Source organism: Eimeria necatrix, genomic scaffold (genome assembly GCF_000499385.1).
Source record: "Eimeria necatrix Houghton genomic scaffold, Enh_scaff6, whole genome shotgun sequence".
NCBI classification, from domain to species: domain Eukaryota; phylum Apicomplexa; class Conoidasida; order Eucoccidiorida; family Eimeriidae; genus Eimeria; species Eimeria necatrix.
In genome coordinates, this window is record NW_013651701.1 from 215,913 (window position 1) to 229,822 (window position 13,910).

The 13,910-nt window shown below is 50.6% G+C and overlaps 5 protein-coding genes across 5 annotated transcripts; 1 reads left to right on the top strand and 4 right to left on the bottom strand.

Annotated features, from left to right (window-relative positions):
• Nucleotides 1–1,555: 1,555 nt before the first annotated feature.
• ENH_00071810 (hypothetical protein, conserved) lies at nt 1,556–3,025 on the bottom strand (the record flags this gene model as incomplete). The annotated part of the gene is made up of 1 exon (XM_013577337.1): nt 1,556–3,025. One exon carries the CDS (start codon nt 3,023–3,025, stop codon nt 1,556–1,558), a length of 1,470 nt encoding a protein of 489 aa, XP_013432791.1.
• A 5,037-nt stretch (nt 3,026–8,062) lies between these two features.
• ENH_00071820 (OSJNBa0059D20.6 protein, related) lies at nt 8,063–8,842 on the bottom strand (the record flags this gene model as incomplete). The annotated part of the gene is made up of 1 exon (XM_013577338.1): nt 8,063–8,842. The coding sequence occupies one exon, from the start codon at nt 8,840–8,842 to the stop codon at nt 8,063–8,065; it is 780 nt and encodes a 259-aa protein (XP_013432792.1).
• Nucleotides 8,843–9,361: 519 nt separating this feature from the next.
• Nucleotides 9,362–11,627, top strand: ENH_00071830 (hypothetical protein; the record flags this gene model as incomplete). Its single annotated transcript, XM_013577339.1, has 6 exons — nt 9,362–9,451; nt 9,988–10,032; nt 10,236–10,318; nt 10,700–10,820; nt 11,001–11,055; nt 11,230–11,627. The coding sequence occupies 6 exons, from the start codon at nt 9,362–9,364 to the stop codon at nt 11,625–11,627; spliced, it is 792 nt and encodes a 263-aa protein (XP_013432793.1).
• Nucleotides 11,628–12,394: 767 nt separating this feature from the next.
• ENH_00071840 (hypothetical protein) lies at nt 12,395–12,733 on the bottom strand (the record flags this gene model as incomplete). Its single annotated transcript, XM_013577340.1, has 2 exons — nt 12,395–12,620; nt 12,654–12,733. The coding sequence occupies 2 exons, from the start codon at nt 12,731–12,733 to the stop codon at nt 12,395–12,397; spliced, it is 306 nt and encodes a 101-aa protein (XP_013432794.1).
• Nucleotides 12,734–12,930: 197 nt separating this feature from the next.
• On the bottom strand, nt 12,931–13,578 carry ENH_00071850 (hypothetical protein; the record flags this gene model as incomplete). The annotated part of the gene is made up of 1 exon (XM_013577341.1): nt 12,931–13,578. One exon carries the CDS (start codon nt 13,576–13,578, stop codon nt 12,931–12,933), a length of 648 nt encoding a protein of 215 aa, XP_013432795.1.
• Between the last annotated feature and the right edge of the window lie 332 nt (nt 13,579–13,910).

Genomic DNA, 13,910 nt, shown 5'->3' on the forward strand with positions numbered 1-13,910 from the left:
TTGCAAGCCACGCATCAGAACACAACGCGGCACGTAACTGCACGCACTCTGTAGGCCTATTCATTCACAATCCACCCAGCAATGGACGCGTGGGGGGAATCTTCTGCGTATTCAGGCAGTGAGTTCTGCGGTTCCCCACTTTGCGCTTGCAGCAGCGACGTGCTGTAGGCCAGAACATGCATGCCACATGCTCTAAGAAAGGAATGCTCCTGTATCCGACTTAAATGTGCCGAGCGGTAGGCAGCTCGCTGTCGTCGCCCTCATCACTAATGCAGAAGCGCGCTTTGAAATCTTTCCCAAGCTAGCGAGACACTGAAAGTATTAAAAACTGCTTGACCGCACCGGCGGCGGCAGACGCTCGAATTTGAAAAAAAGCATAATAATCAGTCTTGGGTCTACTGCTTTATACTCGAGTGTGTCAGTGCAAAAAGCAAGTGACACTGCGCGCTGAGACAACAGAACACGCCCATACCCACAACATCGCCGGCACTAGCACAAATATTGCTGGTAGTGTTCGCCACGGCCTGGGCCCGACAAACATAATGCAAATTAATTTACGTCACCACAGAACTACAACTTGCATTGCTCGCAGTCGCCCGCCGCTAGAACGTTCCCTAATAAACAAAAAAGCGCTGCGTAGAGCGTACATTGCCTCAGTGGAAGTTGAAACCATATATTGGCTTGCTTTATAAACGAGCTGGTTGGAAACGCCTTAACAGCGTGAATCGCAGGCTTGTGCAGATAAACCCAAGCCGCTCATCGAGGAGTGGAGCCAGCTGCGAGCAAGAAGAATACTATGCTCGCAGTTCCTTCTGTCTGTACCCTTTAACCCCGACTGCTTCCCGAACTAGGTCCAAACGGTGTGCCCCATCCGCTACAGAACTTCCGGGTCTTCAGCAGCAGCTTATGCCTCTGCCGAGCTGAAAGGAACTGAAGGAAGCACCACCGCCGTGTAGACGCTCTTGAAAGGAAAGGACTTGAAGGCGCTGTGCCAACTCGCCGCAGCCATTAACAAAGTTTTCCCTTCGTAGCGCTCATCATATGTGAAACGCTTGAGCCCCCATTACAACAGACAGCACGAGCCGGAACTGCTACACTTGCTGAAAAACGTGCACTGAACCCGGTAGCTATCTTCACGGTCGGCCCATCATATACAGATATCCTCAGACGAAACCCATCCATCATAAAAGTGTACTGAATCCCCCACAACGCTAGCCCTCATGCATAGTGAGAACAAAACCGCACGACGGGCCTTAGTGCGACGCCAGTTCGGGATGCGGGACCTTCGGAGCCTATTACCAAGATGTCCGCGGCAAAAATGCTGAGGGAACTTTGTCCTAAAATATTCGGCGCAAGCGCGTAGCATGGCGCTGCAACAAGCTGGCAGTGATCCAAAGGTGCAGAGCGTCATTAACTCATAATCTCTGACAAAGCAACGCTACCCCCTGTGCGGCATGCACTTCGTCACCTTGTTATTCCACCATGGTTTCGTCCACACAAGTAACACGTGATCCGCAACAATATCCTTCAAAAACGGAAAGCTTCCCAGTTCGCTTTAAATAACGTCGGCTATCCAGGTATCCTTCTTTTTCTTCAACAAGTTGTCTCGAACTACGTTTCGACTCTGTTTGTGATCGCGGTCGACTTTTTGCAAGAGGTTCAAAAATTCCGCAGGAGTCATTTGGTCAATGCTGGTGGCCAGAAGGTCTATCGCCTTCAACCGGTTCGTCACTGCATCGCTCACGAAACGGCACGGGTTTTTACTGCACGCCTCTCTTTGGATTGGAGTCTTCATATCGAACAGTTTCTTGGCGACTCTAAGACTAGCACAAGTTGCACCTTGAAGGGACGCAAGCTCTTCAATGCTCTTGAATGCAGAAGAAGTTAGCACAGACGCCACATTTGACATGATATTCTCTGTCTCCGATCCCCATCGCTCTGTAAGCTCCAGTAAACCCTCAAGTAGGACCTTCTCATATGTCAGTAGTGCTTTATACGTGTGGAGTGCATCTTGCACTTGACGCTGTGCTTGCCCATCCTGGTCACCGGACGCGGCTCTCGCCTGAGCCTGTCCAAGCGCCTGTAGAGCGTCATTTTGTCGCCGTTTGATCCTCTCAACGTCACTACCAACCTCGAGAAGAGCCAGCTTCGCCCGCAGCTCCCGGGAATCCAGGTCGAACTTCGTGTTTGGAACGCGGCTAGCCTCCATGGCAACCGTCGTCAGCGTCCTCCCCACTCTCTCGTGCAAACCACTGAAGCGTCTATTCACTGCATCCACATCAGCTTCCTTTTTCTGTTCCACAAGGCCTGCGCTTGTGTATCGCTTTGCTATCTCGCGTGCTACGTTAAACGCATCCGCCGAACGGATTTGCACCGGCACAAATTCCATTTTGTCCTCTGAAGCTGGAGTGCTCGGGCGATCCTCTCGCCATTCCATCTGTACCGGGACAATTAAGGGCTCCACAAACACTGCAACGTGATTTACAGGCGTCTCCTGTTGAATATGGCCTACCCAAGCTTTCGGCACTTTACCGTATTCTGTTGCAAAGGCCCCAGGCTGCTCCAACACAAATGGTACAGTTTGTGGCCTGAGATGAGTGCTTCCTTCAAAATAGAACATATCCCCTGCCATAAAAGGAGCTGGTCTTATTACGGATCTGGACGGCAATCCACCCACAAGTGTGACCTCATTCTCCAGATCTGCGATGAAGCCTCCGCCTTCACTTAATCCGTGCCCTTCCCGTCCGCCCGAGCCCGACTTGTCCAAGGAAATTTTCGAAAGTTTAGGCATGCAGATCTTTGCTGCCATTGAAGCAAACAAGACAACCGCCACAAGCCACAGAGCCAATGTTCGGCTACGCCTTTGGGTGGGCTTGGGGCTACGAACGGGCCTGCCATTGGGAGTGCCCTCATTTCCGTATGATTGTTTTGGGATTGAGAAATCATCAACCACTGCCCCTTCAAAAGATTCTGACCATTTCGCCTCCCGCTCCCCCAACCCAGGTAGGGTCTTTTTCCCAGTCATCTTGGGGAAGGCAGGGAGAAACTTCTCCAGCTTCGCCTATTGCCCGAATGCACGAAGAAAAGCCAATCAAAAAAGGATTCAAACTAGCTATATCCATGCCTAGTGTAGCATAAGAGGCTCCCGCCTAAGTTCTAATGATCGCTTTTGGCGCTCACAGTTCACCCCACGGGGCTTCATGCGACTCCTGAGCATCACTTGCAAGCTCCGGAGATACGGGAAGTTCAAGCATCTAAATTCGGTCTTTCATCACTTGGCATACAACATGCAGCTTCTCCAGCTGGGAGATGTTGTTCTCTTCGCGTGCTTGCCTTCGTGGAATGATGCGAAAACTCGAGTCGCACTCCTGTGTTTTGGCCGAGTAATTGGAAACTTCACCTTAGATAACGCATCATTTTAGAATGGCAAATCGGATTGATTTATTGATAGATTACTTCGCTGCACAGTGTCGGCAATCTCCAGTGCCAACAGTTCGTTGCCGCTCGGCGCCACACGCTAGCAGTAGCCTTGTAGGTACCGCTGGAGTGGCTGAATATGAAAATTCAAGTGCTAGGAAGGTATGTCAGATGTTTTGGGGTCATTTTAGCCCCTGAATGGTTTCTATAACCGGTTTATGCACCAGTGGTCTTGCATTCCCTAGTCCCAGCGGTTACAGACAGGCCGGCAGCCTATTATAGCCTAGAGAGGCTTCTTTCCTTGGTGGCATAACAAGGCTGGTCTAACGAGTTTCTGCATGAATTTCGTCTCCATGGAGCCCATTTCTTATGCGCGCATTTTTCTGCGTAAATACTGTGGGGTTCCCCTAACAGTTCCTGTGGAATTGAAATCGATGTGTTTAGAGGATTTGGTGTCGACCAGAAGGGAGGGAGGGGCATGGGAGGTACCAGTTCCCCAGCTTTTTCTTATTGGGGCACTCCTGCCGTGGCATTCGATGGAATAGAAGGAACGCAGAAACTTCAAGAGGACGAACTGTAGTGCACACCATGCTCGCCCTTCTGACAAATTCTCTACGTTCGACACATTTCTCGTAAATAATGCCAAATTATTAGAAAAAGGCCGTCATCTCTCGAGTTGTCGGTCTGATTTTCCCAAAAGTCGCACACTCATGGTTCTTGCTTTCTTTGCCCGGTGGGGCGGTGGCCCGCACCCGTGCCGGGTGTTCGCAGACACTTCTAGTTTGCACATGCTAATATCCTGATAAATTACCTTACTTTGTTACTGGTAAGAAGTTTCCGTGCTCGTTCAGCATCGTAACTTTTTATATGCCACGAGCAAACTACCCTCTTAAGCTCACCAGCAGTCCCTATTGTAGTGCCCGTACACCACACCAGCAGTGGGACTGCTCAGCGTTTTGTGCGAAATTCCACAGTGGCCAGGGCGGAGGCGTTGCCCCGCATGTACAGAAAATCTCAGGAGCTGTACCTTAAGGAGTTAATTAAACTGCTTAAAGTACAGCTCCAGCGATTTTCCGTATATGCGCAATTGAGTGGACGGTTGATAGAGCGGGTTATTTTTAGTGGATTTAAAAACACTATGCAGGACAGTGATTGCACGCATGTCCGTTGAACTGGCTTAGTCTATGCGTGCATAGGTAGCGCAGGCCAAAGAGTAACGCGGTGACACCAAAATATGTCCAGTTAAATAGATTCCTTTAGGCTCAGGCCGTGCTATACACCACACGGATACTCTTGCGCAATGCGGCTTTGTACTTTGTCTACTACCCCATAAGCTGCAATCAGAACAATTCGTTACTTGCCTGAATCAACTAAATTTACATATCGCCAGAATTGCTCTTGTAATGATTCTGCATGCTTAAAGGAGCGATGTCGACGGAGAAGAGCTGCACTTTCGAATTGACCTGGCAAAGGCATTCAATCACCAACTTTGGGTCACTCCCCGCAGGATGAGAAGCCTAACGCTCTGTAGAGTTGATTTCAGTGGCCGTCGGAACTCTGGCAATTCGCAAACTATGCGTTGAGGCAGTCAGTGTGCTTATTTTGAGCTGTGTCCAGACTGGCCGCTCTACGGTGTCCCCTGCTGGCCATATGCGTGTATTCGCGTCCCGAATTTTTTCATGAGACCCAAAAGTGCATTTGAGTGCAAAACGCTTTGCTTTTCGTAAGATATGCTTAATCTTAAAACCCTGAACCATAAAAGCTTAAGATTCCGAACTCCACACTAATGTTGTAGTGCCGCAAAGTTCTTCGTCTTTCATTATGACTGGTTGGTGCGTTCTTTCGCCGACTACTTTCAGGCATCGCTGTTACTCCATCCTAAGGCCTACAACGTTGTTTCAGCCGATCCGCGTTTCTACTTTGCCTTTATTCCTGTGTCGTTTCCTGCGGGTGTGCTTTATCATACCTCCGTGTAGATAGCGCCGTCCCCACCTGCTATGCAAAGACTGCTCCTCTGTGAATTGCCTCGGCACCTCGCGTCGTTGTCTTACTTCCAGCCTTCCAGTGTAGGCATGCACTTCGTTGTCCTACAAATGATACGAGCCGCTACTGTAAATTAGTTTTGTACCATGTAAATCCTTGTGGTACTCTACTTTTCAGTCCTGCATATACTCGCCCTTCACTCCTTTTTCTGACTCCCTTTAGTTATAGCCCAACCTCAAGTCTAGGTAGAACGTTTTGAGGGCTTCTGTAGCGAGCAAGATCTCGCCTCACTCCTAGATGATACTCTTCTTGTTGGCCTCTCAGCCGAACAGCCTAGACTTACTCTAGTACAAGAACTAGGTTTCTTTGCCGATAAATTTTCTAGTACTGCTCCTTGCGTAGAATATCGAACGTTGCAACCTTATGGATTGCCCTTGTGCGACATTGTAGCGCTACGCACTACACCGTTGGCCTCCCATGGAACATTGTAATGACTGGAGTTGTGGTTTCTTCATCGCGTAAACATGGACCTTTAGTTGTAAACTTGTATAATCCACCTTCTCCAGTTTGATCACCACGATACCAATTTTGTATAGTCAAATCGTTAAACATTCCTTGCATTATATTGCTTCGACGCACTCTTTGTTTTCCCTGGATCCCTTTCGCTCTTGTTTGCTCCTCAATTTTTCAGTCATTTGGTTCTTTCTTACTAATTTAAAAAGCAACAAGCTTTATGTCTTTCATCACATATTTCCCTCTTTTGCTCACTCTCTTCAAAGTTTTTCTGCGACTGTGTAATTTACAACTATTTTGCCGTATTCGGAATTGAATCCTAGTTCTCCGTTAGTTAGTTTGGCCCAATTTTAACTTCAGGAGCCTAGTCAACGGGTTGCCGCATTGCCGATCATTACCTGTGGTGACTATTGAGTGGCGGCACAAAATACGCTAATGACCTAGTCACTGGTTGATGTAGTGCACTCTACAGTTAGGCGTGGCGGCTGAGGATGGCAAGACGCGCTGAAGCTGCAGTGTACCGCACACTTGCGTAGAGAAGGGAAAACAAGGCGAGACGTCTCTCCAGACAAAAGGACTCATAATAATATTATACTTGAAAGACATTTAGTGCTCACAGTGTTCTTAGCGAGTAATGTTTGGCATGAATCGACGTAGTCACAACACCAGAGGAACGTATGGGTCAAACTTGGCCTCCTCGAACTAACGATACCTTGGTGCCGTGGTGAGACTGGTCGCGGAAGAAGGCTTGCAAGAATAGGTAGCGGCCCTGTGGGTAGATGCTGGATCCAGCTGCTTTGGTGTGTGCAGTGATAACATTTTGGTTAGTGGGTGGGCTGCAATTAGGACGGCGCTCTTTCCTGATGCGCGAGGCGAGTAACCAGAGGAGGGACCGGCATCTTTTAGGTGAAGAGGACGAAGCACATGGGAAGTAGCTTGAAGCTGAGAGGCGGGCCGTGCGTATCGAAAAAATAGTGCGATGTCTGGAGGATGGCTTTCTTGGGGTACACTGTGGAAGGTCACCTGCGCCATCCGCCGCTGTGAAGGCTGTTTAGTCTAGTGGTATGATTCTCGCTTAGGGTGCGAGAGGTCCCGGGTTCAATTCCCGGAACAGCCCTCCATCCCAGGTGCTTGACTAGAAAATCAGCACCCGTGGCTGACATTTTTCTTGAAGTCCTGGTTGCGTAGTACCTGATGCGCAGTATATAGGTGAACGGGACAAGATGTGGCTGACGCTGTCAGTGAAGCGGTTGCCCTAAGAGACTTACTTGCTCCGCCGCGCCCCTCAGTGCCAGATTTAGTACTGCATATTCGAGTGAATTATGTGAGGACCTTTTGGTAGACAAACAATTATTCCTGTAAGCAAAGGAAAACGTAAGTTGGTGCTCCCTTCTCTCTAACGAGAAAGCGCCTCCAGTGTTTACCTGTCGGCGCTTGCCTAGACTACTGTGGCATTGACGCATGCTGCATGGTTTCTACTCCATTGATTGACCAGTATGAGCCCGCTGTTAGTAAAATTTCTGAGAGAGCCGGAAGGTCTTCCCTCGTTGTGCAGTGCTGGCCGTAGTGCGCGGCGCCTACTGCTGCGACTACGCTGCTTCCTGCCCCTCGAGCAGGCCTACAAACTACGCCTAGCGTAGCCCCATTTCTCGGATACTATAGCTTTATTCCATCGAAATACAACAATTCTAAAGTGTTTCAAATCTGTCTGTTCGATTTGCCCCACTCTGGGAGCTCGCCTCCTAGGCCCTATGGGGAGGAGGCCCGCACTGGTGCCGGCGCTATCGCCAGCCCCAGTCTCCACACAATTTCCACACATTTCATGTATTCATTAGCACTAATAGACAGTTTTTCTTATTTTAATCTTATTGGGAGAGTCCTGTCCTCCTCCAGTGTTGCGACCCCGTAGGTCGCTAGCTAGCTATCATCTCTAGGACACTAGCCAGCCCCATTGTAGTGCCTCAGCACTACAACTTCCCCCCTTGCCGGACTGAAGAGACCTATTCCAAACGCATTATTTTTACCTTCTCAATCTCTGAGCTCTTCTAAAGCTGACGTGGTGAGCGCGAGCGGTGCGCAGCGCTCCCTCCCCACTCCTCATTGAAGTGTGCCCGTGCTGTAGGAGCTGGAACGTGGCGGACCCGGACGTCTACGCCTCGGAAGGACCCATGTTGTTTCGAGCCTGAAGACGTCTTCGTTGGCGGCGGCGCCAAGCGCGAAGCAAAGCCGGACAGCCAGTAAGGTGATGAGCTGGCTCCCATGTGGCTTGATCTTCAGGGGCCCCGCGCCACTTCACGAGGTACTGGGCTGCATCTCCCGAGCCGCGTTGGTCCATAATATGGTCTACTTGGTATTCCGCTTTGGGATTGCCTGCTGCATCGTGGATAGGAGGCCAGGCAGCATCGGCTGCCGAGGGAACCAAAGCGGGAGGGAGGGGGCGGTGGGGAACTAGCTGCGAAACGTGGAAAACGTCATGGCATTCATACGTGGGAGGCAGAGCGAGACGGTAAGCGACAGTTCCTATGCGTTCGATGACTTCGAAGGGTCCACAGTAACGGGGCTCGAACTTAGGGCAGCTGTTGAAAGGCGGTAGGTGCTTGCTGCTGAGCCAGACCTTGTCGCCCACCGCGTACTCCACTGCTCGGCGCTTCGTGTCTGCGTAATACTTCTGCTGCCATTTCGCCTTCAGGATGTGACTCTGTGCTCTGTCGCAGAGCTGTCGGAAGAGCTTAGCCATCGGGGGAGTGAGTGTAGGAGCTAACGCGCCTACGATATCAAGGTCCGCAGCAGTCAACGGGTTCTCGCCAATCATGACCTCGAAAGGAGAGAGCTCAGTGGATGAATGACTTGTTGTGTTGTAGGCAAGTTCCAAGGCCGGAAGCAAACGCTCCCATTCGCGTTCGTCAGATTGGATGTAGGTACGAAGCATTTGCTCGAGTGTGCGGTTCACTCGTTCAGTCTGGCCGTCGCTTTGGGGATGCTAGGACGAGGACATGCACCGTTTGATGTTAAAGCGGCGGCAGAGCTGATTCCAAAGATCCGACTGGAAACGGGGGTCTCGGTCCGATATGAGCACCTCTGGAAAACCATGATAGCGGATAAGGCGGTCTGCGAGGAGCTCCATGGTGTCTGCTGCTGTGAATGACTTCTTTGCAGGAACGAAATTAGCCATCTTGCTAAGGGAGTCCACTATGACAAGGATCGAGTCGTGCCCTGTCGTTTTAAGCGGAAGATCTGTGCTGAAATCGAGGCTCACGTGCGCCCATCGGCGAGAAGGGATGAGCAACTGTTGAAGAAGGCCTGCAGGCTTCTGGTTAATGAACTTTGAAGCGCGACAGTGGGTACATGACTCAACATAAGCGGTAGTGTAGGCACGCATTCCAGGCCAGTAGTAGTGCTTGCTGAGAGCAGCAAAGGTCTTTTTCTGGCCTCGATGGCCGGCTGTGACATGGTCGTGATGCGAATGCAGAATATGAGTAAGGAACTCAGGGAATTGTGGGACGCAGATGCGCCACAGTCCATGAACGCGGATGTGCAGGTAAGGCTCTACGTAACGAAAGGTAAATTGGCGATGACAAAACTCGATTTGCAGAGCTAGAACGAGTATTTCTGTTGTGTGGGGTTCATAACGTGACTGAGGAAACCAATGGGCTTGCCTTCTTGTTCTAGAACCGCTCCGATCACATAACCACAGGCATCCGTGTATAACTCCAAAGGGTTCGTGGTGTCAGGAACTTGTAATGTAGTGAAATCGATTCTGTCCCCTTTAAGGTGCTGCACCGCCTTTGTGTGAAGTTCTGTCCATTTGAAACTAACATCTTTACGTGTAAGATCAACCAGAGGCCGCGCAACGTCTGCATAATCAGGTCCCATGAACATGCGACAGTAATTTATGGTGGCGAAGAACTGGCGCACTTACGTTTCGTTTTCCAGCACCTCTGGTCAGTGCCGGATAGCTTCGATTTTGTCTTCTGCAGTTTTGATGCCTTCGGCACTGATAGTATAACCCAAGTATGTGATTGCTTGCCTAGCGAACTTGCATTTGCGGAATTTTGGGTAGAATTGGTTTTGCAGGAAAGCACTGAGAACTTGTCGCAGGAGGGAAACGTGTCCAGGGAGGTCGGAACTATAAATAAGTACATCATCTAGGTACGCAAAAACACCCTGTCCTAATAAAGGCTGTAGATAGGCATTAATGTTGGCCTGAAACGTAGCTGGAGCACCCTTAAGGCCAAAGGGCATAACTCGATAATCAAGTTGCCCTTGAAAGGAACGGAAAGCCGTCTTTCAACAGTCTTCCTTAGCCTGGAATCCTGCTTCAGGGTCCAGAGTGGAAAAGTACTTGGCGCCTTTCAGCATCTCCAGACTGGTTTGAATGGGAGGTGCTGGAAAATCAGGAGCGACTGTAAGGGCATTCAGAGCCTGGTAAACAACAAGCATACGCATATTCCGCTCCTCTGAACCATCATCACTCTTGTCGACCATTATCTTAGGAGAGCAGATAGATGAATATGCTGGTCCGGTCCAACCACTGTCCGATAATTTAGTTATCTTCTGTTCGTGGAATCTGGGGTCATTCGGTATATCGAAGATTTCGCTGAGAGTTTTCCAGGTACAAATAGGATATGGTGATCATGAGGGCGCTTCGGCGGTAATCCTTTAGGTACGTTATCGGGGAAGACCGCCCGATACTCTTTCAACACCTTGGTAATCTCGAATGGAATAGCTTGTGCCTCTGCCGAATTTATCCATTCGTCGAAAAGTGCGTGTTCGAGTTTTGCCATAGGCCATGGAGACTCTTCTTCATCCTCCGCTGTTGTCAAGGCAGTAGAGGCCAAAGGACAGCTACAACCGGAGGCTTTGGGTCGATTCCTTATCAACACGCAGCAAAGTGCTCCTTGCTACTCGTCCGTGAACCTCAGTGCCACTGACAAGCCAGCGTCGGGCAAAGCCTGGATGCAATGCGAACCGTGCAATGGTGCCCTGAGATTCCTTGCGTCGGCCGCCGCCTGGAGAACAAGCGACGTTATCCGTGCCTTCGCCTTAGTCTTCGCTTGGGCTTTATACCTTTTAGGTGGCGGCCGTAGGAAGTGGAATCTGGGGTCATTCGGTATATCGAAGATTTCGCTGAGAGTTTTCCAGGTACAAATAGGATATGGTGATCATGAGGGCGCTTCGGCGGTAATCCTTTAGGTACGTTATCGGGGAAGACCGCCCGATACTCTTTCAACACCTTGGTAATCTCGAATGGAATAGCTTGTGCCTCTGCCGAATTTATCCATTCGTCGAAAAGTGCGTGTTCGAGTTTTGCCATAGGCCATGGAGACTCTTCTTCATCCTCCGCTGTTGTCAAGGCAGTAGAGGCCAAAGGACAGCTACAACCGGAGGCTTTGGGTCGATTCCTTATCAACACGCAGCAAAGTGCTCCTTGCTACTCGTCCGTGAACCTCAGTGCCACTGACAAGCCAGCGTCGGGCAAAGCCTGGATGCAATGCGAACCGTGCAATGGTGCCCTGAGATTCCTTGCGTCGGCCGCCGCCTGGAGAACAAGCGACGTTATCCGTGCCTTCGCCTTAGTCTTCGCTTGGGCTTTATACCTTTTAGGTGGCGGCCGTAGGAATATGGTGGCCTCCTCCGCTGACATACCCGCCACTTGCTTAGTCAAAATGTCATATGCTTGCTCCGCAGGAGTCCTTAAGGGTGCTACTATGTGACTGTAACCTTAAGTGTTTCTTCACCCGTTCTGACGACCTGTAACTCATACCACTGGCTGTTCGCATAGGTCCGGAGCTTGTCGGACTGAAAATACCAGGCCACTTTATTAAGTCAGCCAATCCAAACCCAACACTAAATCATAGGGAACGGGTCCCACTAAGAAGACCCCGGAAAACGTGCGTGTCCACACCACATTGTCAACCCCGTCACAACTCGATCAATGCGTAATTGTTCACTTGTAGCAACAGTGAACCTATGCTCTTCTGGAAGTCTCCGCACCCTCAGCTGCAATCGCTCGACTGTTTTAGGGTTAATGAAACTTCTCGAAGCGCCTGTGTCTAAAAGCGCCTCGCATGAACTTCCTGCAAGCTCAACGCGAAGTACCGCTGTTGCACCCACGTAACACAAGGCTCCTCCTTGGTTGCGAGATTCTTTCGCACTAGTTTCCCGACACCAGTGCGGCATAGTCTCTATCGCTTCTGGCCTGCAGTCTTCTTCTGTTGCCTCTTCAGATTTCCCGCTGCTATCCGTCTTCTCTCACGGAGTCTCTTCACTCCCCATCGGCGCCGGCCCAGACTCCAACCGCGCTTCCGAAGGCGGCTGAGTCCCCTGCACGACCTCATCGCCCGTTTTATTTTCCTTTATCGAGTTGAGGAGACGGTTTCCCGCTCTAGGGAGACTGGAATGGCATTAGGTCCTGTCGCTACCGCACATGTCATCCCTTTGCCATGGCTACGCGGCCTAGAACGCTCGTCTCCAGCCACGCCTAGGCCTCACGGTTTAAACGTTCGGCCTTCTCAGTGCTGGGACGGATATGGTGCCTACTGCTCTTGTTTTCCGGCTCGGCACAGCATCGGCCGTGTGTAGGACAGTCCCGAGCATAGTGCCCCACACCTCCACAGTTCTTAGAGGCCTCGCCCGGGCGCCTTTGCTGGGACAAACTCGTCCTGGGTGTCCACGAGCCTGACACTCCTAGCAGTTTGCGGAGTCTCCTCCAGGCCTAGCTTCATTTTCCTGCTTCCAACGGGTTGCATTTGCCTATGTAGCAGGTCTTATTGCTCGACTCGCCCTTTGTCGTAGATCTAGCACAGTTGCTTAGGTTCATAGAGTCGCGCTGCTGAGTTCTTAGAGGCCTCGCCCGGGCGCCTTTGCTGGGACAAACTCGTCCTGGGTGTCCACGAGCCTGACACTCCTAGCAGTTTGCGGAGTCTCCTCCAGGCCTAGCTTCATTTTCCTGCTTCCAACGGGTTGCATTTGCCTATGTAGCAGGTCTTATTGCTCGACTCGCCCTTTGTCGTAGATCTAGCACAGTTGCTTAGGTTCATAGAGTCGCGCTGCTGCTGTCGCCGCTTGTTCCCAGGAGCAATACTTCACCAGCCCATTATTTGTAATGAGAAGATGGAGGCCAGTTGGTAGCCCAGCACAGTAGAAGTCAGCGAGTTCGTCGAGGGCGATCCCAACTCCACGCTCCGCTATAGCCGCAAACTGGTCCGTATACTCTTTAGGGTTTCTATTCCACCGTACTTTACCCAAGTCCGTTAGTAGTTGACTCTGCAACATTGTCTTGTCGAACTGTTCAAGAAGCCGGCGCTGTACCGTCGCCCAGTCGCCTAGGTCAATAGTTGGCTGTAGATACATCCAATAAGTCAGAGCCGGACCCACAAGATGGTCGATAAGTGCGTTCCCCCACTCACTGGTCTCTAGTCCCATCTGCGTGTACCGTCGTTCGATAAGCATTAAAAAGGCCTGCATAGTACTGCCGTCTTCAGGGAGTATTGGCGACTTTGCGCTCGATTCTCCAGACCCGCCTATAACATTCTTTATCACAGCCATCGCAGAGTGGAAGTGGTCCCACGTGACGTACGGACTGTCCCCTGGCATGCCGTTCACATTTGCTATAGGTGCCACATGCTGGGCTGTCTCCTTATGCCCTTGCGGCCGCTGTGCCATAGTGCCACAGGGTAGCATGTCGAGGTTGCGTTGCTGTTCCACTGGGCAATTTGTTTACTGACATTGTAGAAGTCTCGTGTTGCATAGGTCCGACTACGCATCCGTTGCGTAGGTGCATCCCTTACTCAGCTAAGATATCTAGGTGCGAATTATTAAAGCAAAGTATTTCTACCCTCAGGTCCGGGAAAAATAGTTTTTAGGCCCCGTAACAGCCTTCAAATGTAGTACACTGCGTTCTCTGCAGCGTCTACGATGCTGCACTGCCCACAACTCGGGCGTTCTAAGAAATATTCTCTACCACCGATGCATCGGTCGCGTAACATCTACAAATG